The 27,681-nt window shown below is 43.5% G+C and overlaps 2 protein-coding genes across 6 annotated transcripts in view; one reads left to right on the top strand and one right to left on the bottom strand.

Moving 5' to 3' along the window:
* The window catches only part of STT3B (STT3 oligosaccharyltransferase complex catalytic subunit B), a 259,595-nt gene that overhangs the window by 131,243 nt on the left and 100,671 nt on the right, over positions 1-27,681 (bottom strand). The gene's annotated exons all lie outside the window — the stretch shown is intronic.
* OSBPL10 (oxysterol binding protein like 10) overlaps positions 1-27,681 on the top strand; it is a 74,147-nt gene that overhangs the window by 3,546 nt on the left and 42,920 nt on the right. For all 5 annotated transcript variants that reach the window (XR_014556816.1, XM_083705773.1, XM_083705772.1 and 2 more), the window contains exons 2-4: positions 18,555-18,730; positions 20,975-21,054; positions 27,364-27,558. Coding sequence is in view for 4 of the 5 variants with exons in the window: in XM_083705773.1 (XP_083561899.1) it covers positions 18,555-18,730; positions 20,975-21,054; positions 27,364-27,558 (451 nt within the window). In the remaining variant the exon portion in view is untranslated. The remainder of the gene's footprint in view (positions 1-18,554; positions 18,731-20,974; positions 21,055-27,363; positions 27,559-27,681) is intronic.

Here is a 27,681-nt window from a genome sequence, read left to right as displayed (position 1 = left end):
GGGAACATAGATTCTACACAACGATCTTAAATATAATTCTTTTGAAAAAGCTTGCAAGAACCAATGGTCTTCGATGCGCCTGTTCTGTTTCTTTGCAATTTCCTTTCTGATACAGATTATTTCTAGCACAGTATGGGCATGCTGTTATCTTATGATAACCTGCTCTTCTGCTGTTTCAATCCATTTCCCTGTTAACTTTCATAAATTTACATGGATATCATTCTTTCTGTTTCCTTCCTACCTTGATTCTTTGATCTGCTTGGTTGGTAGATAACAGGTCTGTTTGTTTTTGTAATATTTGAGTAGTGTCTATCTAAAGTTAAGATAACATCATCCCAGTGTGTATTACTTTAGAGCAGTGTTTCCCAACCTTGTGCCTCCAGATGTTTTTGGCCTACAACTCCCATCATCCCTAGCTAGCAAGACCAGTGGTCAGGGATGATGGGAGTTGTAGGCCAAAAACATCTGGAGGCACAAGGTTGGGAAACACTGCTTTAGAGCACTGTTTCCCAATGTTGGGTCTCCACCTGTTTTTCGACTACAGCTCCCATCATCCCTAGCTAGCAAGACCAGTGGTCAGGGATTATGGGGATTGTAGTCCGAAAACAGCTGGAGACTCAAGGTTGGGAAACACTGCTTTAGAGTTATACCATACTTTATGATCTGCTGATTTTTTGAGTTTGAAGAAATTAGTGGAGTTGCTCAGCCTTGAATATTCACCATCCTGTATAATTGGGTGATATCTACACACCTGCCTGTCTCACTGTCTACTGCTGACTCAACAGAAACCCACCTGTTCTGGTTTGAATGTAGATCCTAGCAGAGTGTACTGTTTGTGGACACTGACATTTTGTTCCGACACACACACTCACTGTTTCTTAAGCAGTTAAGCATCTAATGTTGTTGTTATTATTTTTATGACTATTAAGTCCTATTGGAACCTTTTGTGTTGAGCTGTGTTAAAAGGTCTCCCCCATCCAAAATAAAAAAATCAAGTTGAAAATGTCCCCTATTAAATGCATAGGGACATCCCTGAATAACATGGAACACTTCTGTTTCTGCTATTCATTAGATTTCTTATCTGCCCTTCATCACAAGGTCCCAGGGAGGGTTACAGTAATCTAAAAATATAATATTAAAAACAGTTGAAACAGATTACAACCAAGAGAACTGAGTAGGTCCTAACCTATATACCTGAGTTGTCAAACCACAGAGTAATTATGTGCATACAGTAAAAACTACATTAAGTAGGTGACAGATGCGCACCTCGGGGGATGCCACAGAGAGGCCTCTCCTGGGCTCTCTGCTGTTCTTAACACCGAAGAAGGGAAGGAGGCAATATTTCAGATACAGTGGTACCTTGGGTTACATACACTTCAGGTTACATACGCTTCAGGTTACATACTTCGCTAACCCAGTGGCGTAGCATGGGTTGTCAGCACCCGGGGCAAGGCAAGTAATTTGCGCCCCCTAACCCGTGGATTTGCGCCCCCTAACCCGTGGATTTGCGCCCCCTAACCCGTGGATTTGCGCCCCCTAACCCTAACCCCCAGATGTTGCGCCCGGTACGGCCAGCCCCCCTGCACCCCCCACGCTTCGCCACCGCGCTAACCTAGAAATAGTGCTTCAAGTTAAGAACTTTGCTTTTAGGATAAGAACAGAAATCTTAACCCGAGGTACCACTGTATTTGGGTCCGATGTATTGAATACAGTAGTTCAGAATTAACGTTTCGTAACCTCCATTTCACTAGTAAGCATGCAGTTAAAACACCCCAGAATACAAACATAGGGTGATTAAAGCATACCAAGAAGGAAAACAGATCAATATTAAGTCTTCAGGATATGCTCCTAATCATTCCAGGTATTTAAGACTATTTACATGGCCAGTTTAGATATCCCAAGGTACATGGTGGCCATTTTGAGTACTTTGAACTGGGCCTGGGAACGAACCCAAAACCAGGGCAGCTATTTTAAAATGGAGGTTCTACCAGTTCTAAATGGAACCCCTGCCATTGATCTGGCTGCTGCATTTTGGATCAGTTTAAGCTTTCAAGCCAACCTCAAAGGCATCCCCAAGTAGAATGTGCTTTCACAACCCATTCTGGAAGTTACCAGAACATGGAGCACAGCAGTCAAATCATTTCTGCCTGAAAGAGACTGTAGCTGGCGAACCAGCCATAGCTGGAAGTAGGCCTGAGACTCTAATGACATGTTGGATCCAGGAATTCCCTGCTTTATGATGTAGTCCTAACTACATTTGCTCAGATGTAAGTCCTGATGAATTCAATGGAGCTTACACTCAGGTCATTGGCGTCAGGACTGCAGCCTGAGTTAGACAAAGCTTCCCCTTACAAAAGCCATGCTGGTTCTTTTTGGTAAGGCTTGTTCTACACTCAAGCACATGTTTGTTTCGCCCTTCTGTCCCCTTGCTGATCATTCATTGACCAGGTCAGAAGAAGTTAAAGGTAAAGGTAAAGGGACCCCTGACCATTAGGTCCAGTCGTGACCGACTCTGGCGTTGCGGTGCTCATCTCGCTTTATTGGCCTAGGGAGCCGGCGTACAGCTGAGTCATGTGGCCAGCATGACTAAGCTGCTTCTGGCGAACCAGAGCAGCACATGGAAACACCGTTTACCTTCCCGCCAGAGCGGCACCTATTTATCTACTTGCACTTTGACGTGCTTTTGAACTGCTAGCTTGGCAGGAACAGGAACCGAGCAACGGGAGCTCACCCCGTTGCAGGGATTCGAACCACTGACCTTCTGATCGGCAAGTCCTAGGCTCTGTGGTTTAACCCACAGTGCCACCCGCGTCCCTCAGAAGAAGTTACAGGTTTGCAATTTATTGGCATCTTTAACCACTTTCCAATCTAGTTGTATGGTAAAGAGGCTGATTTGAGAGAATACTTTTCCTCTTTTGCCCCACTCGCCAGAGACGATATCCAGAATCAGCTGTTCCTGGTCTGGATATCATGTAGATTACTCACAGCTACACATATCTTTTGTGAGGGTTCCCAGATGCTTGTTAGAATTTTGTGTGGGGAGGAGAGAAGTTGCAGTTTGTAGTCCCCCTTGCATCCTCCCCTGTCCTGGACAGGTTGCCTGCCTCTGACCTCCAAGCTGGTGACACATGTCCTTCCTCAACAGTTGTGCTTCTTTAACTAGGAAAATTAAAGACCTCCCTTGTATGAATGCTAGCCTGCACTAGCTGACCTCCTACAGCTGAGTCTTAAGTATATCCACTAGGGCTGGGTGATATATCCATATATTATCCAAAACCAGTTTGAAGTCCATATTGTGGATACCGGTTTCATAATTTTTGACCTGGCAATATACTGTGACTCATTGTGAGTGTGTGCACTTATGCAAAAATCACAATGTAGGAAAAGCTGTGAAGCCAGCCAGTGCTTCTACTTGGTGCCATCCTTATTTCAGACATTGTGGTACATTGATGTATCGCGATGCTTAGCTGGTGATATACAGTGTTAGAAACTGAGGTATGAAAGCTAGGAGCCATATGGCACCTTAAACCTAGGTTATGGGTGCGGTGCAACAATGGACTTTCTAGGTGCACTTTTTTATAACAAGAATACAAAGCTGAAAATGAAAGAACTGCAGCTAAAATCTTAACATTCATTTTTCACATGGTGTAGACTCTAGTCCTCCTCTGAAGACTGCAAAAAACAAAGCTATACTTTCTAAGGGAGTCTCTTCTCCAGTCTTCAGAGAGTGGCTGGAAGTGGAGAGGTCCTTTCCTTCCACTCTGCTGTTTTAATCTGAAATCTTAGGCTCAGCACTTCTCCCAGACCTCAGAAACTGCTTGCGCTAGTGAAATTCCTTGTCGCAAAATGCTCCTAGAACAATGGGAGTTTCGAACACCAGTGATATATCTGATATCCACTGAGCCATTGTGTTTCTCAGTTGCTGCACCTACGCTGGGGTTCCTGACTTTTCCCAATATGTTTGGCTTAAAAAGCCACTTTTGAAACCTGGGGAAATATTGAATGTTGCTTATGATGCAGAAGGGTGGTGGTGGTTCTTAGGTTTCCTGAAGGAGATGTTGCAACCGTAGTAATTGTTCATTGGCATCAACCCAGCATCCTGCTGTTAGCTTGTAGGCCCTTATCTGAGTGAATAGTTTAGCTCCATTGACATACAGCTTGGTGGGAACTGGTGTGTAAAATGGCACTGCGCTCTAGCCACATTTGCTTCCTTCAAGATCTGAGATATTTTCGAAAACGTGATTCTTTTGCAGTAGAATAGAGTGCATCGTAATCATTTTTTAAAAGTAAACCTGGTAGGTCCATAATTTGTGGCACAATCCATCCTGGGCTTCTTTGGTAGGAAGAGACAGATATAAATTGGATAAACAAAATAATAAATAAATCGTCTAGTCAAAGACGGGTACTTTTAGGTCTCGTTAATTTCAGTGCGAGATGTTTGAAGCACATGACCATTGTTTATTGGCTGTATTCAGTTGTCATCCTCTCAGTTTCTAATGTATTCAGAATTTGCTTCTTGCTACAAGTCTGGTTATAAATTATCAGTTAAGTTTTAAAAATGAGCAGTTCCCTAGGGCACATGCTCTATACAGATTAACCACTGTTGTTGTGATGCATTAACTGTTTGCCACACTGCAGGAATTAAAAGGTCTGTGTAGAATATCAGTCTGCTTTTTTTGAGTCTGTGAGCCAGCTAAGCAGAAATGGAATGAATGCAATATACCAATTTAAGTAGAACCCTTTCAGAACATGATTGCTCTAATCCAGGATTTCCTAACCTTGGGTCTCCAGCTGTTTTTAGACTACAGCTCCCTTCGTCCCTGACCACTGGTCCTGCTTGCTAGGGATGATGGGAGTTGTAGTTTGAGAAATGTGGCAACAGTGTTTCTCAAACTTGTGTCTCCAGCTGTTTTTGGACTACAGTTTCCATCATCCCTGACCACTGGTCCTGCTAGCTAGGGATGATGGGAGTTGTAGTCCAAAACCAGCTGGAGACACAAGTTTGGAAAACCCTGCTTCCGATCCCTAAAATTTCATTATGAGAAGCTGTTGTCAATACCACACAAATTGCCATGGTGTGTGTGATACATCAAAATACTAGGCAGCTAGTAAAATTATTAGCATTAGCATTTTAATCGCCGCTTTTGATTTTCAGTCGTTTTATTTGTATACCACTTTTCTAAAGTTAAAACCATGCTCAAGGCTGTTTACGACCTATATAAAAGAATTACATAACTACAAACGTAACAAAAAGCAGCCATAAACAATAAACAAAGCATAGAAAAGTACGCAACCAAATCAAACAATCTCCACATAAATCATAAGATCCAAAGGCATTCTTAGTTTTTAATTTAATTCCCACTCCCAGTCTGTTAATAATGGAACAAAAATAATCAGCAAGAGGTTAAAAAAAATCTGTTCTGTTTGTATCAATAACGATATGGAACAGCTTGATGTATTCTGGCTTTACACTTTAGGTGAAGGCTGTCAGCTAATTAAAATGCTCTCTACACCTCCTCATATCTGTGTTGCATAATATGAGCTGGTACAATAGTTCTGTGTCAAATACACTCTTCATGTCCCCGGGTGTTTGCATTCCATAGGCACTGTGGAGATTTAATATATTATCTCACACAGAGCTTGCTTTAATTCAGTTAATGTAGAATGAAGTATATTAATGCTTGTCATTTTACATTTGTCCTTGACTTAGTAAAATGTCTTAGACTTCTACTATCTCAAATCATTTCTGTCACTGATAAGTTATATTAAAATACGTGTGGAGTAGTAATTCCTGTTTTGCTATTCTTTCAAAGAAGTAACTTTTCAAGATTTATATCTCTGATTTATAGTTCTTTGATTACAAAGAACTCATAATTTCCCCCCCGGTACATAAAGCCAACTGTGAACTGAGAGATTGTGGAACCGGGACTGAAACTGCATTCCTATATACACTGACCTCAGAGTAAGCAACCATTAAATTCCCTAGGGCTCATTTCTGAACCCGATATGCATAGGATTCACTGTGAATCAATTCAATGAGCAAACTAATATAATGCGAATGTTGCCTGATATTAGAAAGTACATAGTGCTGCGCCTGGTCTGAAACATCTGTGTGCTCCATCTTCAAGCAGAGGTCTTTGCCAGATTCTTTCAGGATTGAAATTCTTCCACCTTTTGCATCTCTCTGTCCATTTCTTAACTGCAGTCTGTGAGAACAACAAAAGTAATTCCAGAACAAATCCCTCATTTCTCTTCGAAAAGCAGTTTTAACTTCACAATACCTTGAAAGTCGAACGGAATCTATTCTGCAAGTGTGTTCGACTTCCAAAACGTTCAGAAATGAAAGCACAGCTTCTGATTGGCTGCAGGAAGCTGCCGCAGCCAATTGGAAGCCCCGTTGGACGTTCGGGTTCCAAAGAACATTCGCAAACCGGAACAGTCACTTCTGAGTTTGCGGTGTTCGGGAGCCAAAATGCCTAGGTACCAAGATATTTGGGGTCCAAGATGCGACTGTATGTGCAGGAAGCTCCTGCAGCCAATCAGAAGCAGCACCTTGTTTTTCAAACAGTTCCGGGAGTCGAACGGACTCCCAGAATGGATTAAGTTCAACAACCAAGGTACCACTGTATTTTGGGACGCGGGTGGCGCTGTGGGTTAAACCACAGAGCATAGGCTTGCCGATAAGAACGTCGGCGGATCAAATCCCCGCGATGGGGTGAGCTCCCGTTGCTTGGTCCCTGCTCCTGCCAACCTAGCAGTTCGAAAGCACGCCAAAGTGCAAGTAGATAAATAGGTACCACTCCGGCGGAAGGTAAACAGCGTTTCTGTGTGCTGCTTTGGTTTGCCAGAAGCGGCTTAGTCATGCTGGCCACGTGACCCGGAAGCTGTATGCCGGCTCCCTTGGCCAATAAAGCGAGATAAGTGCCGCAACACAGAGTCGGCCACGACTGGACCTAATGGTCAGGGGTCCCTTTACCTTTACCTTTACCACTGTATATCGCCCAGGCCTGGTAGGTAGGCAATCTTAAGTGGCCTGATGGTCTGAAAGAAAGCCGAAAAAATGAGAGTAATTTAACATTCTGATTTCAAATGTCTCCTCCCTAGTTCCTGGTTGCTTGGATGTGATCCTTTCTTGCTGCAGGAGACCACATAAATGGTGGTTTGCAAGCCTCCTTGAGAAGTAACCAGATTTGAAGTAACTGCATCAAATTGGATGATCCCGTAGCTACAGGCTGGAGATACTTTTTTGGGTGGGCAAATGGAAGCTTAGCAAATGGATGAAGAAATATGTACATTTTTATTCTTCATATAAGAGTTTCCCACATATGAGCGAGAGGCTGAGGAATTGGTTTAGAAACCTATCAGCTCCTTTTCTTGGTGTTTTATTCCAGAGGCTGTTGATGCACAGCCTCAGCTCTTTGCAGCTTGTTTCCCATTCTCTAAAGAGAACAATGGCACATGTTATGAGATTAAACCCAACAGATATGAGGTTCTTGGATATTAAAAGAGGTTGAATCTTGTCACTAACGCTAACTTAAACCAAGCTCATCCACTCTGCTAGCTACAGGTCAAAGAAGCAGCACTTAGCCTATGTCAGCAAAACGAAAACAGTTTTTTTTTTTTAAAGGCGAATGAATAATTAAACGAAATAAGGATTCCTGAATTTAAGGTGGATTCATTTTTATCAAATGGGAGTGGTACAAAGAGGCAGCAGTGCTGGTTTGAAAGATATGAGCTCTAGAGTTCTCTATGCCTTATAGTCCCTTATTTATTCAGGTGCATATGCGCAACAGCATTGGTGTGCATGGTCTGATAGATGAGCTTGCCCAATGAGCTTGCCATCTGCGATGGACAATGGGAAAACCGACAGTGGAAGGAGTTCTAAAACTTGGGTAACTTGCTGTTAATTATCTCTACAAGTTGCACCCCCCCACCCGGATCAACAGTCTCCCTACCTGAGCTAGCAGAGGGTGTCCTAGGGATGGTTTTAGTGTCCCCCCGGCTTAGTTGTCCAGGGGGACTTCTGCATCCATTCCAAGGCCCCCTTGTCTGCTGTGGCTTAGGATTTCATAACCCATATGACAACTGTGGTCTTGTCTCTGTTAATATCTGCTTCCATCCATGTGGCAGGATGTACTCTGGGTTTATTTTTCTGCAAAGGATGATGGTGATCGGGATATTAGGAGGGGTTGAAATATCTATTACCTTGGACAGTTAGTTTCCTGAAAGGATTTAGGACATTTATTAATGTACATGGTTGGAGGACCAGTTAGGATGGTCTATTCTCAGACCCTTGTAGGGGATTTTCCTGCTACCTCTTTCTGGTCCATTTGAAAGCATGGTTCCTTCTTCTGGAATAGGGGAAATGGCCAGGACAGTTGGCATTAATTCTGCTAAACCAGGCATAGGCAAACTCCGGCCCTCCAGATGTTTGGGACTACAATTCCCATCACCCCTAGCTAACAGGACCAGTGGTCAGGCATGATGGGAATTGTAGTCCCAAACATCTGGAGGGCCAGCGTTTGCCTGTGCCTGTGCTAAACACAGTGTGTCTTGTTGACTAGATCCTAAGCTCCCTGGTTTTCTGAGAAGCTGAAAGGGAACATGTTTTAGGAGAATACATTTTAGCAGACCAGGGAGGGATGTGTTCATATCTTCTGCTTGCTTCATTTTCATAGATAGCTTTCGGTTTATTCAGCCTTTGATGATGCAGACTAGTTGCTTGGAGATTTTAGGCTACCCATGTACTCAGCTGAACCTTAACAATCCTGACTCACAAAGGTACCCAGAAGAGACTTGGCTGGATGAGGAAGAAGAAGAAGAGGAAGAGGAGGAGGAGTTTGGACTTGATACCCCGCCTTTCACTCCCCTTAAGGAGTCTCAAAGCGGCTAATAATCTCCTTTCCCTTCCTCCCCCACAAGAAACACTCTGTGAGGTGAGTGAGGCTGAGAGACTTCAGAGAGATGTGACTGGCCCAAGGTCACCCAGCAGCTGCATGTGGAGGAACAGGGAAGCGTACCCAGTTCACCAGATTATGAGTCCACCACTCTTAACCACTACACCACACTGGCTCTCATGGTGGCATTTGAACACCACACTTGGGGATGGCGTTGTACCATCTGTTTTGAAAGAAGTGAGACTTCTGCTGGAAGAACCCTGATCATCAGACTCCACCCCTATGGTGTACTACCTGCCTGTGTCTGAGTAGTGGCAGCTCAGCTCCAAACTTTCTTGGATGATACAGTGGTGCCCCGCAAGACGAACGCCTCGCAAGACGAAAAACCCGCTAGACGAAAGGGTTTTCCGTTTTTGGAGGCGCTTCGCTAAACGAATTTCTCTATGGGGTTGCTTCGCAAGACGAAATGTCTTGCGAGTTCCCGCGTTTTTTTCTCGCTTTTTTCTGCCCTTTCCCTAAGAGCTAAGCCGCTTATCAGCTGTTCCGCTGATAAGCCGCTTCTCAGCTGATCGGTAAAAGCCGCTAGACCGCTAATAGCGCTAATCCGCTAAGCTGTCAATGGGCTTGCTTCGCAAGACGAAAAAACCGCTAGACGAAGAGAATCACGGAACGGATTAATTTCGTCTTGCAAGGCACCACTGTACTGATTTCTTGGTGAATATGGATTCAGGCACGGCTTGGGACTGAAATAGCATTGGTGGACAGGGAAAATATGTCTATCAACAGGTTCTGTTGGAACATTCAGTGGCTTTCTGTTGGAACTTTCAGAGAGCCAGTGTGGTGTAGTGGATAAGAGTGGTAGACTCGTAATCTGGTGAACCAGGTTTGATACCCCACTCCTCCACATGCAGCTGCCGGGTGACCTTGGGCTAGTCACACTTCTCTGAAGTCTCTCAGCCCCACTCACCTCACAGAGTGTTTGTTGTGGGGGAGGAAGGGAAAGGAGAATGTTAGCCGCTTTGAGACTCCTTAGGGTAGTGATAAAGCGGGATATCAAATCCAAACTACTACTACTACTACTACTACTTCTTTTGATAGACTTAACCATAGTGTCCTTCTGTAAGTAACTAACTAATTGGGGCCTCTATCAGGAATGGGACTTGGAGGTACTATTCTGTGGCAGTTCTGGACTTACTTAGTGGGTAGGTATCAGAAGGTATTGCTGGGAGATTGTTGCTCAACACACCATGGCCCTTCTGCTTTTCAGATTTTACACCTCATCCAGGGATGCTTAACACATCCACATGAAAGTGCTGAGGGAGGTATCTTGTGGATTTGGAGTTGAGTGTCAACAATATTCAGATTCAGTTGTTGTATGCCTTTTCATGCTGCTGTTTTAGTTTTTTAATTGATTTGTTGTGCTTTGCGGATTCAACTTGGAATTTGCCTTGGGGACCTGAATTTTTGTAAAATAAATATTTTGTAAAAAAGACAACCCCCCCCCCCCGACTTTTTGCATATCACTTTTTAAGGGCTGCTTTCCAATACTGTTGCAGAAGAAATAAGGAATGTTGTTAATCTAAAACCAAGATAACCACAACGCCCGCAATAAACTCTTCCCATTAAGGAAAGTTGGCATTCTTTGTGTGGCATGATCCTGGTAATTGCCATATCCTTCCTTGATCTGTCTTCATTTAGCATCTTAATATATGGACGTGCTGGTTTTCTTGAGCACTTCCATACATGGAAGCAATGACTTGGACCAATTATGGCAATGTGGTCAACTTTACTGTCACACAGTTCAGCAACTGGTGTTAGAAAAAGCCAAGGGACTCATTAGTTTTTTTATGGTACGGTTTTATAGCAAGATAATATGAGTCTGAGTTGGCATTGGCTTTTAATTTTCCAGTTAGAAGCTGTGACTAAATCAGGCTGTGACATTAGGCAAGTGTAGGAGGTGCCACAGATGGTTTCCTGCTTAAATATAAAACACTGAGCCTGGGACTGGTCCCAACTGTGTCTCGGGAGGGTGCCTTCAAAGTGAGCAGCAAAACCAGTTGGCTCAGGCTAAATATAAAGCCAGCACTGTGAAAAGCTGGTTAGGGAAGAATGCAGTTGCATTGCAGACAATGGCTTTGTTGTGCAATAGATTTGCAGTTAGGTGGTTTTTATTTAATGGGCTCCAGATATCTCTTACCCAGAAAACTTGTCTCTTGTAGAGAGATCTCACTTTCCCAGCACAGAAATAACCATGGGTTGTTGATACTCGGAAAAAAAGTGCCACTACGGTGGACGCGCGGGTTGTGAACGTGATCCGTGTGGGGTGAACGTTCGCAGCCTGCAGCGGTGCGTCTGCGCACGTGTGGGTTGCGATTTGGCACTTCTGCGCATGCGCAAAGTGCAATTTAGCACCTCTGTGCATGCGCGACCTCCAAAACCTGGAAGTAGCCCGTTCCAGTACTTCCGGGTTTCGGAGCATCCGTAACCTGAAAAAACACAACCTGAAGCATCTGTAACCCAAAGTATGACAGTATTCCCTTAGCTCAGGGGTGGGCAACCCAAGGCCCATGGGCCACAAGCAGCCCACGGGGTTGTTTAACTGGCCCATGAGCTGCCCCTGAACCAAGCTGCCTGCTCGGCGAGTCCCTATGGGCTGCGCTAAACCAGTGTAACACGGGGAACTCGCTTCCGCGGTGCCAAAAATTGAATCTGTGCAGACGCCGGAAATCGCGGGCGCCTTCACTCACACGCACCTGCGATCTGGCCCATGGAGGGATCTCCACTGGAGCGAACCAGCCCAGGCGAAGTAAACCTTGCCAATCCCTGCCTTAGCTAATGCTTCCTCTTTGTTTGGGAGGCAAATGCTGCACGAAATACAGCTGCACAAGAAATTATGAGTACCCATTGGCCAGTACCTATGTAGTCACCAGTGACAAGCTGCTTTCCCACCTATATCATTAAAAAAGAAATCTACCAGTGAACACCTTAACTGCAATATATTTCACAGGCAGTTCATTTCCACGGCAGTGTTAGAAGTTAGCCAGGTGCCAGGCATATTTTGCACCTGGCTTAAGACCACTTTTGGCCAAGTGAAGATTCCTGGGTGCCGGGATGGCCCCTGACATCTTCACCATCTAGAGGTGCATGCTTAGGGATCATTGGGTCTGGACTGTTTTCACACACTAATACCACATCCTGTAGAGTTATATCAGTTATATTTTATCTGTAAAATTGGAATGGATTTATGGATTCCTTTTTCTGTGCAGTCTGATCAGGAGCAGTTACCATTAAGAAAAAGAGCTTGGAATCGGCCAATATATATGTGGACTGTCCCTGGATCAAGTGACTTGTCTTCTTTAAGTTCTCAAAGCTCTAAACCTAGCTCAAGGTTGTTATCTGAACAAAGTCAGATGTCTAACTGATCAATCACAATCAGTTTGACATTTGAAAAATAAGACTTTAGAGCCGTCTTGCCCCCAAATGGCAACCAGACATTCCGTTTTGTTGATTGTAACTTTGGTTTTGAAAGGGACGCGGGTGGCGCTGTGGTCTAAACCACTGAGCCTAGGGCTTGCCGATCGGAAGGTCTGCGGTTCGAATCCCCGTGACGGGGTGAGCTCCCGTTGCTCGGTCCCAGTTTCTGCTAACCTAGCAGTTCAAAAGCATGCCAGTGCAAGTAGATAAATAGGTACCGCTCTGGCAGGAAAGTAAACAGTGTTTCCGTGCACTGTTTCTCCAGAAGCGGCTTGGTCATGCTGCCCACATGACCCGGAAGAACTGTCTGCCGACAAATGTCGGCTCCCTTGGCCGGTAAAGCGAGATGAGCGCCGCAACCCCAGAGTCGTTAGCGATTGGACTTAACTGTCAGGGGTCCTTTACCTTTTAACCTTGGTTTAAGGAGCCATTTGGTGCCTAGCTTATATATATGAGTTTCAGACACTGCTATAACGCAACAGTAAAACATTTCTTTTCTTTCTCCAGCTGCAGGAGATGTGAGGAATCAAACCTTTTGATGTAATCAACTGACTGGGTGTGGGTTTGCCAGCTGAAACTAATAAGCCCGGTGAATTGTGAAATAATTGTGAAGTTGGTCAGGTTGAGGATTATGATTCCGTGTCAGCTTTGAAGCCGCAGGGTGCTTCTAGGTCTAAGAATGCCTTTTCAGTTTGCAGTGGTGGTTCAGAAACTACATATTTCTCACCAGCTCTACCAGATGCTAATAGCCTTGTCTATCAGGTCTTGGTTGCAGTGGTCTGGCAAGAGTGTTGGTGACTCTCCAAGCTCTTATGCTTGGAGGTCTTCTCCGTCATCTTCTACCTTTATCCTTTTAATCGAACATGCCAGGGTTTAAACATGGGACCTTCTAGCTACAAAGGATGCGCTCTAATCTTCAGTAGAGCTATGATGCTTCAAACTGCAACAAATCACCCCTGGGGCTGGTTTTTTAAAGAACTGAAGATCAGTGATTCCTCGCAGGATTGGGACACTGGGAACACATAATTCCCATGCGCTTGGTGCCAAGTTGGCTGCACTTAGGAGCTTCTGATCAGGTGTTGCCAACTTCATTCCTGAATGAAGCAGATCCCAATGGCACTTGCATTCAGTTCTAAACTTAAAATACTGCAGTGAACAACTGGCAGCCCTCCTTAAGGATCCTGACTTCTTCTTTTTTGAAACTGTTTCTTTACCTGGCACACACACCTGATGTCATATGATGTCATCTGTTTGGGACAGGTGGGTGTGGCTTGTGCGAAATGGCTGGGCCTCATGTGGCCCAGAGGGTGGAGCTTTCCCACTACACCATGTTGGCTTCTCAGTGGTTTTGTTTCTGTGTTATTGTTTGCTCAGCCGCTTTATAAAATGTTTATATTCATTTTATTGCGACACACAGCACTCTAACTTTAGCTTCTTTAAATTCAGTGGATGCGCATAAGCCTGTTCATGTATTTATTTATTGCAAATAGCCTTGGGGACCATGTGTCTATGGATATTAATGCTTTTCCTTCGTAACATTGCAGATTTGCTGGTGTCTGACAGTGATTCTTGCTGAGGGCTGAGGGTTGCTAAAGTGAAGGGTGAACCATGAAGGTCTGGGGAGGAGGGGGGAAACCAACATGACTTTAGTATAGAACACTGCTGACTGAGGATATTTTAAGTTAATCTATATCATATTCACATTCACAATGACAGTTGACCTCTTGAAAATGCAAGTGCCAAAAGTTTCAGTAGTTCACGCTGAAAGTGCAGTTTCCTAGCAGTTTGTGTATTAAAATCAGATTAATGGGTCTTAAGCTGTATGTGTATTTAATATGCAGTAAATCAGTTAAGGTGGTGTTTTCTGACGGTTATGCAAACTTTGTATGAAGTCGTCAGCACAAAGTTTTCTGCAAGCTGCTGTATGAATAAAGATTAAAGGGATAGCTTGCCGTCATTGAACAGCACGGGTCCTGTGGACTTCTGTCCTGGAGTATGTGTCTGTTTATGCATATCTAAAGACCAAAGTTCAGTAAGAAGGAATGTATACAGGTTGGTAGTCTGTGGTGGTTAGCAGAAAGTGCAATCTTCTGCTTCTCCTATACTGTGGATCATATGTACATGACAGTGTTTGCAAACTGGTTCTGTTTGCACTAAGGGCAACTCCCCATTTATGTGGGGGTTGCATTCATGTCAGTGGGATGTGCATAAGACCATCCTGCTCCACGCTGCCCCCTTGCAGGACCGGAAACAGTGTTCGCGTGCTGATCGCATGCAAATGAGGAGTTTTATATGGGAGAACTAACCTATTTTATAGGCCCAGTTCCTTTGCAATGCTAAACTGTGGTTTAGTGCTACATGGACAAGCCTCAAACAGTCCAAAGAAAGTTGTTGGGCTTGCGTACTCGCTTCAACTCTTATTGCTGAATTGAATTAAACTTTAAAACAATCTCTGCCTAGCATCGTACATGAATCGGGCATCTTGCTTTAAAACAAGCTCTGGTGAGTTTCGTGCTAAGCCACACCATGCGCTATGAAGCAGGTTTATCAAACTACACAGAGTTTGTCTTAAGCCAGGATCCCTGGTTCGTGTGGTGCACAAAGCACTTCAGCAGAAGTCCTTCTTCTGACCACAGAAAGGAGAGGGTCATGGTGCTTTCCTCAAGCTAATTGAGGCTCATCCTCATGGTGCTACGCATCACTTGCCAACGCGATCCTTGTGCGCATAGCAGAGGCGTGTGAACTTGGCCCTGTCAGATCCAGAGCCAAATCTGTCTCCCATTACTGAGTCACACTGCCCAGGCTTATCAAATTAATGGTACTGTTCTGTTGATCTTGGAGAGTATATTGTCTGTCTGTTTTAGGTGTGCATGGGGCCTAGTGGCTGGAGGGTACATAATCCCCATGTGGAGTTATTTTATGGGGATTACATGTCCTCCACCAACAATAATACTACTCAACTTGGTTCCTATCAGGTTTGCTAAACTAAGGGCTACCGGACTTCATTTTGCTCTCTGACCTATCAAGGGACCCATGAGCTCTGATCGGAGCTACAAATCAATCCTAATGCAGTGGTACCTTGGGTTACATATGCTTCAGGTTACATACACTTCAGGTTACAGACTCCACTAACCCAGAAATATTACCTCGGGTTAAGAACTTTGCTTCAGGATGAGAACAGAAATCGTGCACTGGCGGTGCGGCGGCAGCAGGAGGCCCCATTAGCTAAAGTGGTGCTTCAGGTTAAGAACAGTTTCAGGTTAAGAACGGACCTCCGGAACAAATTAAGTACTTAACCCGAGGTACCACTGTAGCTGTTGGTTCCTTATATTTTCACAGGGAGAACGGCAGTTTCTTCTGGGTTCCCCCTTCTACTTAACATCTATCTTGAAGAGGAGTTTCAGGGAACCTGAAAGCTTGCTCACTACTTTGAGATTGGTTAGTGCTGATAAAGGTGCTGTATCTTCTGTTAACTTCTGTAAGCAGATACAGTCAGCTATCAGTCTGTTTGGGCCAGCTGATATTCTCATAATGCCAAACATTGTGATCAATAAGTTCCAGCAAGCTTTGGACTTGCCCCAAAGGAGGAGATAGAAAGCTTCCATTTTCCATTTGGTCCTATCAGGAAACTGCAGTTTATTCCAAACTTTAAAGGCGATTGCTTTCAACAAACTTGGATCAAATGCATGCTTCCAGATCCTGGTTTGTTAACTAAACCTCAGTTGGAATAAACCAAGTTTTGATGTAAGGACTGCAATTTATTAAGAACAAAAATGGGGAGCTTTGAATTTTGTGTGTGTAGGAGAAGGAGAAGGAGGAGAATGCCTGAGCTCAGTGCTCATAGCAGCTTATTCTTGCAAAGCTGAGCTACGCTGCTGCGACATGCCCATTTCTTAGCAATAAGCTGCTGAAGGATTTTATTATTAAAATAAGCTCTAGGAGAGTTTTACATTACTAAGGCGGCCAGAACCAAATGCCCCATTTATTAATTTATTTACGCATTTCTGTAAACCAAGTTTATCTCTCTGGGACCGATTGCAGTATGCATGTTTCTCCACACCCCCAGCAAAGTCTGGTTTGCAAGATAATGCGCAAGCATGGAAAATGTATTTGGGCCTGTTATTTGAACTGCAATGAAGAAAGGGCACGAACCTTATATGATGATAGTGTTCAAAATTCATGCTGGCTGCGTTTGGGGTTGGTTTGCTCTCCGGATTAAGAAGCTTAATTGAAGGGGATATGGACACTACACGAAGACGACAGCAGTTGAATCCAGATGTGAAACTGTGGCAGAAGTGAATGGGAAAGAGACTGAGGAACGTTCTTGTTATGTACTGAAGTTCTCACCCTGGGCCAGCAGGGGGATACTGTAGATAGTTATGCAAATAAGGGATCGAAAGTGATGTTCAGTGATTGGATGGTTTTAGAAAGTTGTTACAGTTACGTTGTACTGGAGCTCTATATAAGCAGGCTGACTGAACCCTTCAGTTCAGTTCTGTTCTGGCCTGTGAATAAACAAGAGCTGTTTGAAGAATCACTGTGTCGTCTGATATGTTCACCCACAACTTAACATTTCTAATTCGGGTTACAGGAGCTGTTTTGCTCAGCTTGGCACCCTCCAGTTGACATCAAGCTAATGGGCCCCTGATCATTGTGATCATCTGCTTCTCCCTTTCGTTTGTACTCAGATTTCTCACTCAAATTGGTGATGGAGGGACCTGGGCTTGCAGTGGTGTAGCCCCACTTCATGGTTTAGAAGCCACTGTTTATTGTTTCAGTGAGTTTTGCGCTGGCTAGCCTAATTACTGAGACTTCTATAGGAATAACCTTTGAGGTTCCTGAGCAAAGATTCAAGTTGCCTCAGTAACTTCCCAGTCAAAAGGCAATCTCATGGAGTTGTAGCCAGCTAACTAATTCTGGGAAACTATGAAACAGCCGGTGCCACCACTAGGAAGGAACCGTAGCCAGGACAGCACGTTCCGTTTCCACTGCCTGAGGTTTATTTTCATTGTTTCATTGCTTATATATTTGCCACCCTTTGGGAAGAAGGGCAGGAAACAGATTTAAAAAATAAAATAATAATTGTTTTAGCTAGAATGCCAAGAGATTAAAATACCTTTAGAAGCAAGATTTCCTTAATGAATAAGCCCATTTATGGTATCAGGATTTTCATTACAGGTCTGTATTTTTAAACTGTCAAGAAAAAGGCTGACTTGGTTTGATTTGCCAATTAATTTTGAATTTCTAATATTGAGTTCCTGGCATTTTGCCTTAGTCTACAAATGTTTGTGTACAAGCAGCCTCCTTGAAATCTGTGTTGCACCGTCTCTGTTTTTGGAGTTTTGGTTTGAACTGCCTGCTTCACAGTTTCAAGAATGAATGACTACAGTGTGTTTTCCACGGGGCTGTCTTTGCTCAGGGTTTGGAAAATGAGGTGATACATAAGACCTGTTCTCCACCAGTTGCACTGTCTTCTAAGTTTAACTCACCATTTTGGTTCTTGCATTTTGCCTCAGCCCCATGCCTGGGGGGGGGGAAAATAATTCCCCCCTTTATCCCCCCCCAAAAAAACTAGGTGCGCCCTATGGGCTGGTGTGCCCTATAGGGCGAAAAATACAGTAATCAGGGGTCTGGAAACCAAGCCTTATGAGGAGCGGTTGAAGGAGCTGGATATGTTTAGCCTAGAGACCGAGAGGAGATATGATAGCCACCTTCAAATATCTCATGGGCTGCCACATGGTAGAGGGAATAAGCTTGTTTTCTCCTGCTCTGGAGGGTAGGACTTGTTACAAGAAAGGAGATTCTGGCGAAACACATGGAAAAACTTTTTGACAGTAAGAACTGTTTGACAGTGAAACAGTCTTCCTTGGGAGGTTGTGAACTCTCCTTCTTTGGAGGTTTTTAAGCAGAGGTTGGATGACCATCTGTCATGGTGATTCCTGCATTCCTCATGGTCTCTTCAAACCCTGTGATTCTCTGTATTGCTTGCATTCTTTTGAAAAGCCATATTCTTAGTCCACTTCTAAGCGTTACAGCAAAAATGTAAGCGGAACAAATGTGTACAGTAGTCCACTTCTATCTTGATATGCAGTACATAGTTGCATATTAAAAATGAAAACTTTTTCGGGCGCTGCATAGGAAATTAGGTTACATGCATCTGTTTATTTCCCTCTCTATTAACAGGTATTTCATGCTGGATTTTGAGACTGGAATCCTACAATATTTTGTGAACGAACAAAGTAAAAACCAGAAGCCACGAGGGCTGTTATCTTTAGCTGGAGCAGTAGTTTCTCTCAGCGATGAAGCCCCTCACATGTTGGTGGTATACTCTGCCAATGGAGAAATGTATAAACTCAGAGGTATGGTTATCTGCTGTTTTTTGGGTGTGTGTGTTTGTGCACAGTAAGTCCGCAACTCACACTGGATTTACATTCGGGAGATTTCGCTTAAAGCCAAAATTGCATATAGTCAAAGCATATTGGGTTCAGTGTTGGGTGGGATTGCCAATGTCTTTTTTTCCTGGACATCCAACCCCTTTTTAATGAAAGAAAAAACCCCTTTTGCCAATTGCGTAAAGCTGAATGCACACAAATGTGTGTCAGTTGCGGGCTTATTGTGCTCTTTAAACTTGCCTTTCCTGCAGCTGTTGCATTTCCCCGGCTACTCTTTGTTTAATAGTGACAAGCTTTTAATTGGTTTGGAGAAGGTAATGCTTTTGTGTTTGAAATGTTGAAATGACTACCTTAAGGCAGTAGACTCAAGCCAGGCAATGTGGTTCACCTAAGAGCCAATTTATGAAAAGTGAAGCTTACTCTCTGAAATACCGTATTTTTGGCTCTATAAGACGCACCAGATCACAAGACGCACCTAGTTTTTGGAGGAGGAAAACAAGAAAAAAAATATTCTGAATCTCAGAAGCCAGAACAGCAAGAGGGATCGCTGCGCAGTTAAAGCAGCAATCCCTCTTGCTGTTCTGGCTTCTGTGATAGCTGCGCAGCCTGCATTCGCTCCATAAAACGAAGGGAGGGAGGGGGAAAAGTGAGTCTTATAGAGCAAAAAATATGGTAAATAGTCTACTGTTGGTTGCCTTGTTTCCCAAGGCCAAACTGAGGAAGTCCTGAATATAGCTGGGATGGAAGAATCCGCCCTCTTCTTCCTCCCCCTGCCCCCAGCATAGGAGGGTAAGCATAAAATGAGCTGTGATGGATTAGACCAAAGGCCCAGCTAATCCAACATCCTGTTTTCCACAACAAGGGCCAACAAGATGTCTCTGGGAAACCCACAAGCAAGACCTAAGCTCTTTCCACTGTTATCCATACCCTTATCTTAGGAAAGAATTTCTAATTGATATTCAGTCATGGAATGTTTTGGTGCTGAAATGAAACAAGATCTGAATTCCTTTAAGATTATCTTAATGGGAACTTGCCCATATTTTTCTTTCTGTAAACAGAGGTCCTAAGGTCAGTAGAAGGTAATATGTGCCGGTTGTATGTGTGGCTGCTTTGAATGGTGCTCTGCAGAACCAAGGCAAAACTGAAAGATGTAGGTTTTATTCTCCACTTGAAACAGAATGTCCCAAAATCTCAAAAGTGCAAAGTGCGCATTTCCTTATCCAACTAAAATTTTAATAGGCACTGCATAATACCTGTTCTATGAAAAGATTGTGCTGACTTACGTTGCCTTGATTCTGAACTGGAATGCTGGCATTCAATAGATTAATCTTAGATTGCCTTATTTAAAGTGCAATTCTAAGCACCTTTACTCAGAATGTAATCCCATTGTATTTGGTTGAGCTTACCCCTTGGCAAAGTCTGCAAAGAATAATAATATTAGAATAATGCATGTGGTGCTGTGGTCTAAACCACTGCGCCTAGGACTTGCCGATCGGAAGGTCAGTGCAAGTAGAAGCTCCTGTCAACCTAGAAGTTCAAAAGCACGTCAAAGTGCAAGTGGATAAATAGGTACCGTTCCAGCGGGAAGGTAAGCGGCGTTTCCGTGCATTGTTCTGATTTCGCCGAAGTGGCTTAGTCATGCTGGCCACATGAGCTGGAAAAACTGTCTGCAGACAAACGTTGGCTCCCTCGGCCAGTAAAGTGAGATGAGCGCCGCAACCCCAGAGTCGTTCATGACTGGACTTAACTGTCAGGGGTCCTTTACCTTTACCTTTATTAGAACAAAGTCTTTTCAGGACTGAGAAAAAGGGTACATCCCCCAAATGTCTGTTGATTTTAACGAAGGGAGCAGTTCAGGCAATTATCAAAATTGTGTGACATTGGTTTCCCTGAACAGCACCATTTCATTTCTCCATGGGGAACCCCCCCCCCCTTTCCCAGTGTATTGGTTGATAAGTAATAGTTTAAGTTGTGGTTCACGGGAAAGTAACAAACAAACCTTAAAATATTGTGTCAGGTGTATGCTAAAATGCATCAAGTTAAAAATGAAGATAGAAAAGCCAGTTACTGTATCAATCTCAATAACTAGGTTGTTTCTATAGGGAGAGTTTGAGATGAAAGGGACCGTACATAGCAGGAAAATTGGTTGGTTTTAAAATGAGAATAAACTACACATTTATTTATTTTTCTGTATGTGTTTTCTTTTTTCAGCCGGGGATGCAAAGGAGAGGCAATACTGGGTGACTCAGCTCCGATCCTGTGCCAAGTATCACACGGAAAATAATTTGAAGGTAAATAATAATAGGGCAGGAAATTGCATTCTTGCATGCCATTTGGAGTAAGTGAAGGTCGTGCCTGGAAATATTAAACTAGTAAAAAAACCACAACAGTTGGTAGAGCCCTTCCATTATTCTGCCACTTTCAAAGTCTCTATAGTTGTCTCTATACAACCTGCTTGCCAGATTTTTAGACGACAGCAAAATGTTTAGGACCGCTTACTGTTAAAACAGAAAGAAAGTAGTCGGCAGAAAGCAATTGGATGTCTCTCTGTGTTATTTTGAAGGGAATGTGTGTGTGATTTTGAGGAATACTGCTTGGGAGGTACGTATTGATTGGAATCATGATAATTTTTATTTTGAAAAGCCTGCTAAATGGATGGACAATAAAGTTATGCTGCATCTAAAATTTGCAGAAGGATGAAAACCCTCCCCCATGTTTTGTTTTGTTTTTGCTGCTTGTAGCTGCATTTTGATTATCAGATGTTTGAGGAAATGCTGGTCCAACAGAACATATCTGATATCTCTTTAAGTCAGAATGGAATGTGGGGAACAGCTGTATGGCGTAGGGAGTGGCTCAGGTGAAGATTGGTTAGGTAGAGTATAGGAGAATGATTTACTTGGCTTCCCAGCTGAAGCAAGGGGGATCAAGCTGTGTGAGGAAGGCTACAGGTGAGTTGGCAGTGGCTGGGAACTTTTCTGACGTTGCATAGTTGTTGTTGTTGTCGCTGCTGTGACTGGAGAGTGCGTGGCTGGGATTTCAGAAAGGTGCGAGAAGAGTTCCATAAGGAATGCCGGTCATCACAATGACATGACTATTTGCAAGGAAGGAAGAGGTGTGGGTTGACTGAGCTCCTCTAGAAAAGGGGCAAGGAAAAACACACAATAGGGAGTTAATAGAAAGCAATATTTGAAATGCAAGAGGGTGAACCCAAGAGAGAGAGAGAGAGATGAATAACTGAGGAGGGAGCTTACTGTTGATTTTCTGCAAGTATTAAAAAGAACTTGTTTTCTTTTCACTACATGTAAGATTATAGGAATTCTGTAAACTACCTTGAGACACTGAGCGCTCAAATACCTCCGGTAGCACTTTGCCATTGGTCGGGCAAGGTAGTGAGGGGTTTAGGATAGCGCTCTGGTAGCTGAGGGGCCAAGCCCCTTTGTTCATCTAGTGACACCGTGATTCCACCCGTATGCTTGGAATCTCAAGCCGTAGGATCTGAAATAAAAGCAAGGGCCATAGATGGTTCAGTATGATGTTTGAGTGAGCTCTTTATGACCATAACCAACTGCCAATAGCTGTTTCCAAGGACTTCTAATTGCAGGTGGTAGAAAAAGAAATGGCTTTTCTAAACCACACAAAATAACCACTGTAAAAAATTATTGGGCTGTAAAGAAAATGCCCTAGTCTTTAGACTAGGTAGCAATTTTCCCCAGTCTCATAGCCACGGCATTCCTCGTCTTTATAGAAAACGTACTAAGTAAAGGGGTGCTAGGTCAGCGATTATGTTTAATGTCTTATCTAACATGCAAAAAGACTATTATAGAAGTGATGTCAATACATACCATTTATTCAAAAGCTGCTACAGTCAGCCTGTCATTTTGACCATGAGTCAGAGTAATCACCTACTACAACTTTAATAATTCTGAGGCATGTCTGAAGCAATGTCCAAGAAATCCTTGCTTTACTCTTTGAACAAAAACAAAAACAAAAATTGGCAGTATTCCCCTCCCTCTCTTTCTATATATTTTAAGTGAAACGCTTTGTATTCTGAACAACAGTGAGTGAATTCCATCAGGTTTTGTAGCTTATCCCTTTATCGTCCAGAAAATGTTTGGCTTGATTATTAAGCGTCTGTATAAATGGGATGTGGGTGGCGCTGTGGGTTAAACCACAGAGCCTAGGACTTGCCAATCAGAAGGTCGGTGGTTTGAATCCCTGTGACGGGATGAGCTCCCGTTGCTCAATCCCTGCTCCTGCCAACCTAGCAGTTCGAAAGCACGTCAAAGTGCAAGTAGAGAAATAGGTACTGCTCTGGCGCAAAGGTAAACGGCGTTTCCGTGCGCTGCTTTGGTTTGCCAGAAGCGGCTTAGTCATGCTGGCCACATGACCCAGAAGCTGTACGCTGGCTCCCTCAGCCAATAAAGCAAGATGAGTTGGTCACGACTGGACCCAATGGTCAGGGGTCCCTTTACCTTTACCTTTATAAACGAAGGAGAGATTTTACATATCTTAAACTCATTGTTAATACTCGCTTACCTTTATTCCCCTGTGATTTGAAATGTAACTTATAGATGTGTGACCTTCTTTATCTTGTATGACTCCAGCATCAATCAGCTACAGTCAATATGGCCAGTGATGAGGGCTGATGGAAGTTGGAGTCCGACATCTGGAAGGCCATGAATCCCCCTTTCAGTTCTTCGTATTCTCATGTAAATGCTAAGACAATTAGTATTATTTTCTCTTTGACCTCTTTCTTTCTTTCTTTCTTTCTTTCTTTCTTTCTTTCTTTCTTTCTTTTTCCCACTGTTTTCTCATGGCTGTGTGTCTCACTGTTTTGAAGTTAAGTCTTTCCCCTGGACTGAAATATACTTCCTTTTTTTGACTTTGGGTTCTTGTCCTCCCATTCTTTTTTTAACTGTTTATGCAATCACATATTCTCATCAAAGCAGAGATCTTTCTTTTTATCTTCCCAGACAGTAGCTACATATTGTCGTTTTCAGTTGTCAAGCATTGCTTACATTTCATTATTTTCTTCGTGTCTTTTATCTTGTCCCAGTGGGTTATTCTCATACTCTTTTTAGTTTGTCTTCTATACTTCCACGGTAATCGTCTTTGGTGTATTTTGATTCCTGCGTTTCACCTCCTCTTTGTTTGCAGATATGATAGGTTTTTTTCCTCCTCATTCTTATGATTTCTCTGAGCTGGTTGCCTTTTCCTCTTTCACATTCAATTTAAGGCTCTGTTTCTCCATTCTCTAGCTCCTGCTGATCTTTCCTTGAAATATATTTTCATTGAAAGATATTTTATTCATTCTCGATATTCTCCGTCTCTGCATTTTTCTAGTTCTTTGCTGCTTGTTAAACCACATATTTCTTCCCCTCATTGTATCTTTGCACACTTTTCTCTAAATGGGCCTTTTTGTGTGAAATTCTTTTTGCAGCTGGCTGAATTTGATTCTTTGTAAAGAAAGACCTAAATCCAGCTCCTGAAAAATAATTTATTTCTCTTTAGTCTCTCTCCCACAGTTCTCCCCCCCCCCCCGTTTTCCTTTTCCCTTTTGCTATTTTGTTGTTTTTGTTGAATTGGGCAGGACTTGTAGTATTTAGTGTGTGTTTTTAGGTGCTTCAAACATATCATGCACATGGCCTAGAGGCTCAGTGTTCATTACAGAGTCCTTGTATTTAGAATTGCTTCTCTCTAAGCCTGCTATAGGAGTGATATGCCAGAGAGCCCACCAGTTGGATTTGCAAAGATGGATCGGCCTGGTTTATAACCAGAGTTATCGCTGGATGGGTTTCACCTAGTCCGTCTGGCCCTTATGGTGAAACAAATATATTCCCATTCTGGGTTTCCCTTCGTTGGAGGAAATCCACCCACAATTGGCTCCTTGAAGTCTTGGTTATATAGTGATTATATTATTTTATTTCTAGACTGCCTTTATCTGACAATTGTAGGGTGGCATATTGTTGGAAGTTGTACCCCAGCTTGCAGGGTTAAGACCAGGCACCCCAAACCTTCGGCCCTCCAGATGTTTTGGACTACAATTCCCATCATGCCTGACCACTGGCCCTGTTAGCTAGGGATCATGGGAGTTGTAGGCTGAAACATCTGGAGGGCCGCAGGTTGGGGATGCCTGGTTAAGACTGATAAAGTAAGCTCCCTGCCCCTATTTATCTCTATGCTGACTTCTGTCTGTTTGATGTTTAGAGTGGTAAGTCTTAGGTTGTGTTATACTTACAACTTCCAGCTCCTCACACACAGTCTCCGGACCTCTAGGCAAGAGGTCCTGATGGTTCTACCTTTTGAGAACAAAAGTGCTTGTGTGGCTTCTCTGTTTCTCCAGCTAGATGGGGGGGGGGGAAAGGAGTTCTAAAGTCCTGGTTTACTGTCAACAAGATTCCTGCATTTGCAAGGGGTTGGACTAGGTCAGGGTTCACCAAACTTGGGTCCCTAGCAGTTTTTGAACTACAATTCCCATCAGCCCTCACCACAGATCTTGCTAGCTAGGGATGATGGGAGTTGTAGTCCGAAAGCAGCTGGGGACCCAAGTTTGAGAAACCCTGGACTAGATAACTCTCACGGTCCCTTCCAACTCTATGATTCTGATTATGTACTTCTTTTTAATTTTCTACCAAGTCTCAGTCTGAATACCTTTCAGCTAAAGGCGTGCTCCAAGCAAGGATTCATTTAACTAAAATTAACATCTGTTGCAGTGTACAAACCCTATATGCCAACACACACAATAGTAAATAATATATTTAAAAGCTGTGAGGTGTGAAAGTGTGGTTTTGGGGAGGCTTGGGCCACCAAGCACAGCCAAATAAAGTGTGAGGAATGGCTTGGCCCCTTGGCCTCAACTTGCTCCAGGGATGAGACCTCTTTACTGCATTTGTCTCTTCTCTTTTCCCCACCCTGTCTGTTTGACTTTCTTCTTCTTGTGCACAATCCCTGCTTTCCCTCGCATATCAAGTGATTCCTCCATATTTCACTGTCCAGAGCCTGGTTAAATAAGTGAAATTTCTTGCACAAAATAGGTGATAGATTTGTTTGTGCTCCTGAAGCAGAGTTTGGCCTTGGGGTAGATGTATCTGTCCTGAATATTTCAGGTCATTCACCACTCTCCTCAGTATTTAGAAGGTCCTTTTGACAGCTGAAGGGGGGGGGGAGCCTTGTTTGCTGTCACTGCTACAGGGCTGCTTACAAAGGCAATCTGTATTGCATTCAGGCTCTGTGATTTAAGTACTGCTTGAACACTAATAATCTCTTCCCCAGCTTCAGTTGTGAGAGCTCCTCATGAACAAAAGATGTGTGCTGCCAAAGTCTGTAGGAGAAAGCAAATGAGAGCATCAATATTAATAGACAAATAGCTGCACATGGTATATTTTAGTGCAGCAGCTAACCTTTGGAGTTGTGCCATGACAGTTTGCAAAGCACTGTGAGGATAAAAATCATTTGCACCCACTGCAAACTGGATGCTACTAATCGGTCTAAGGATGCACCCAGAGCCCTGTCTAGTCTTGTGTTCATGGGTGAATTTTGCTTGTTGGAAGATTCAAGATGCAGGCAATGTATTTGGGCAAGTCCGACATTATAATTTGTGTGCTCAACCTTCACCTATGAAGCAGAGAGGGTTTGACCTCCTTTGTCTAGGGTAAGGTGAACATCTCCTTGTAAAAGGGGGTAGTTCTAGCTGCCTTGCTGTTTAACATTTACATGAAAACTCTGAGTGAGATCATTCACAGGTATAGGGTGAGGACCAGCAATATGCAGCTCACAAACAATTCTTCTTTTCTCACACTCCTCTCCTTCATCTAATGAAGGCAAGGCAAGGGATGTTCTGAATTGGTTCTTGGGTGTAGGCATGGTCAGGATTAGGGTCAATAAACTGAAACTGAAGGTAGGCAAGGTAGAGGTTCTCTTTGGTGGGAAGTTCATCTGCTTAGGTGAGTGGTGTTCACCTATCTCTGAATGGGGTTGCTGTCCCTTGAAGGATTGGGTTTCCAGACTGGGGCTGCTTCTTGATCCAGTTTCATCACTGAAGATGCAGGTTGCCTTGGTGTTGTGGACTGCCTTTTGCCAGCTGTGTCAGCTGCAACCCAATTTACACAGCCATAGCCTAGTTTTGACTGTCCGTGCACAGGCAATTTCCAGATTATAATCTGCTGAACATCCTTTGAACAGCAGTGTTTGCACTGTCTACAAACATCTTGTCTAGCCTGGTAAAAAGGAGGCTGAGAGGAGATGTGATAGCTATCTTCAAATATCTAAACGGCTGTCACATGGAGGATGAAGTAAGCTTGTTTTCTCCTGCTCAGGAGGCTAGAACCCAAACCAGTGAAGTCAAGTTACAAGAAAGGAGATTCCCAACTAAACTTTCTGACAGTAAGAGCTGTTCAACAGTGGGATGGATTCCCTTGGAAGGTGGTGGACTTTCCTTCCTTGGAAGTTTTAAAGCAGAGGTTGGATGGCCAGCTGTGATGTATGATTTAGCTGAGATTTCCTCGGGATCGCTTCTGACTCTACAATTCTATGATCTCCTCACTAATTGAGAGAGTTCCTTATGCTGTCATGTTATGCTTTTAACTTCTTGATTATTCCAGAGTACTCCAACCTCACGAATGAAAAGCTTGTCTTTGTTGCCTCCTGGAACATCCAACTCCACATCTTCGTCAAGTTCCCAGAAAAGCCTGAATCAAGTTGGGCCACCAGTTGTCACCATCACACATCACAAATCACCTGCAGCAGCCCGAAGAGCCAAGAACCAGTGTCCTGGCCAGCTCAATGAAGTCAGAGAGGTAGGGGACAGATGGAGCTTTCCTGTTGATGCAAAGCATGACACAAGTGGGTTTTCCAGTTCTAAAAATTAAGATATTTAACTTGAATAAGTTCTTGTGGTTTAAGATAAATACTAATTTTAC

Source organism: Podarcis gaigeae, assembly GCF_964106915.1.
Source record: "Podarcis gaigeae genome assembly, chromosome: 12".
Classification (NCBI taxonomy): Eukaryota; Metazoa; Chordata; class Lepidosauria; order Squamata; family Lacertidae; genus Podarcis; species Podarcis gaigeae.
The sequence above is the reverse complement of the archived record's forward strand: the minus strand, read 5'-3'. Positions and strand labels throughout refer to the sequence as shown.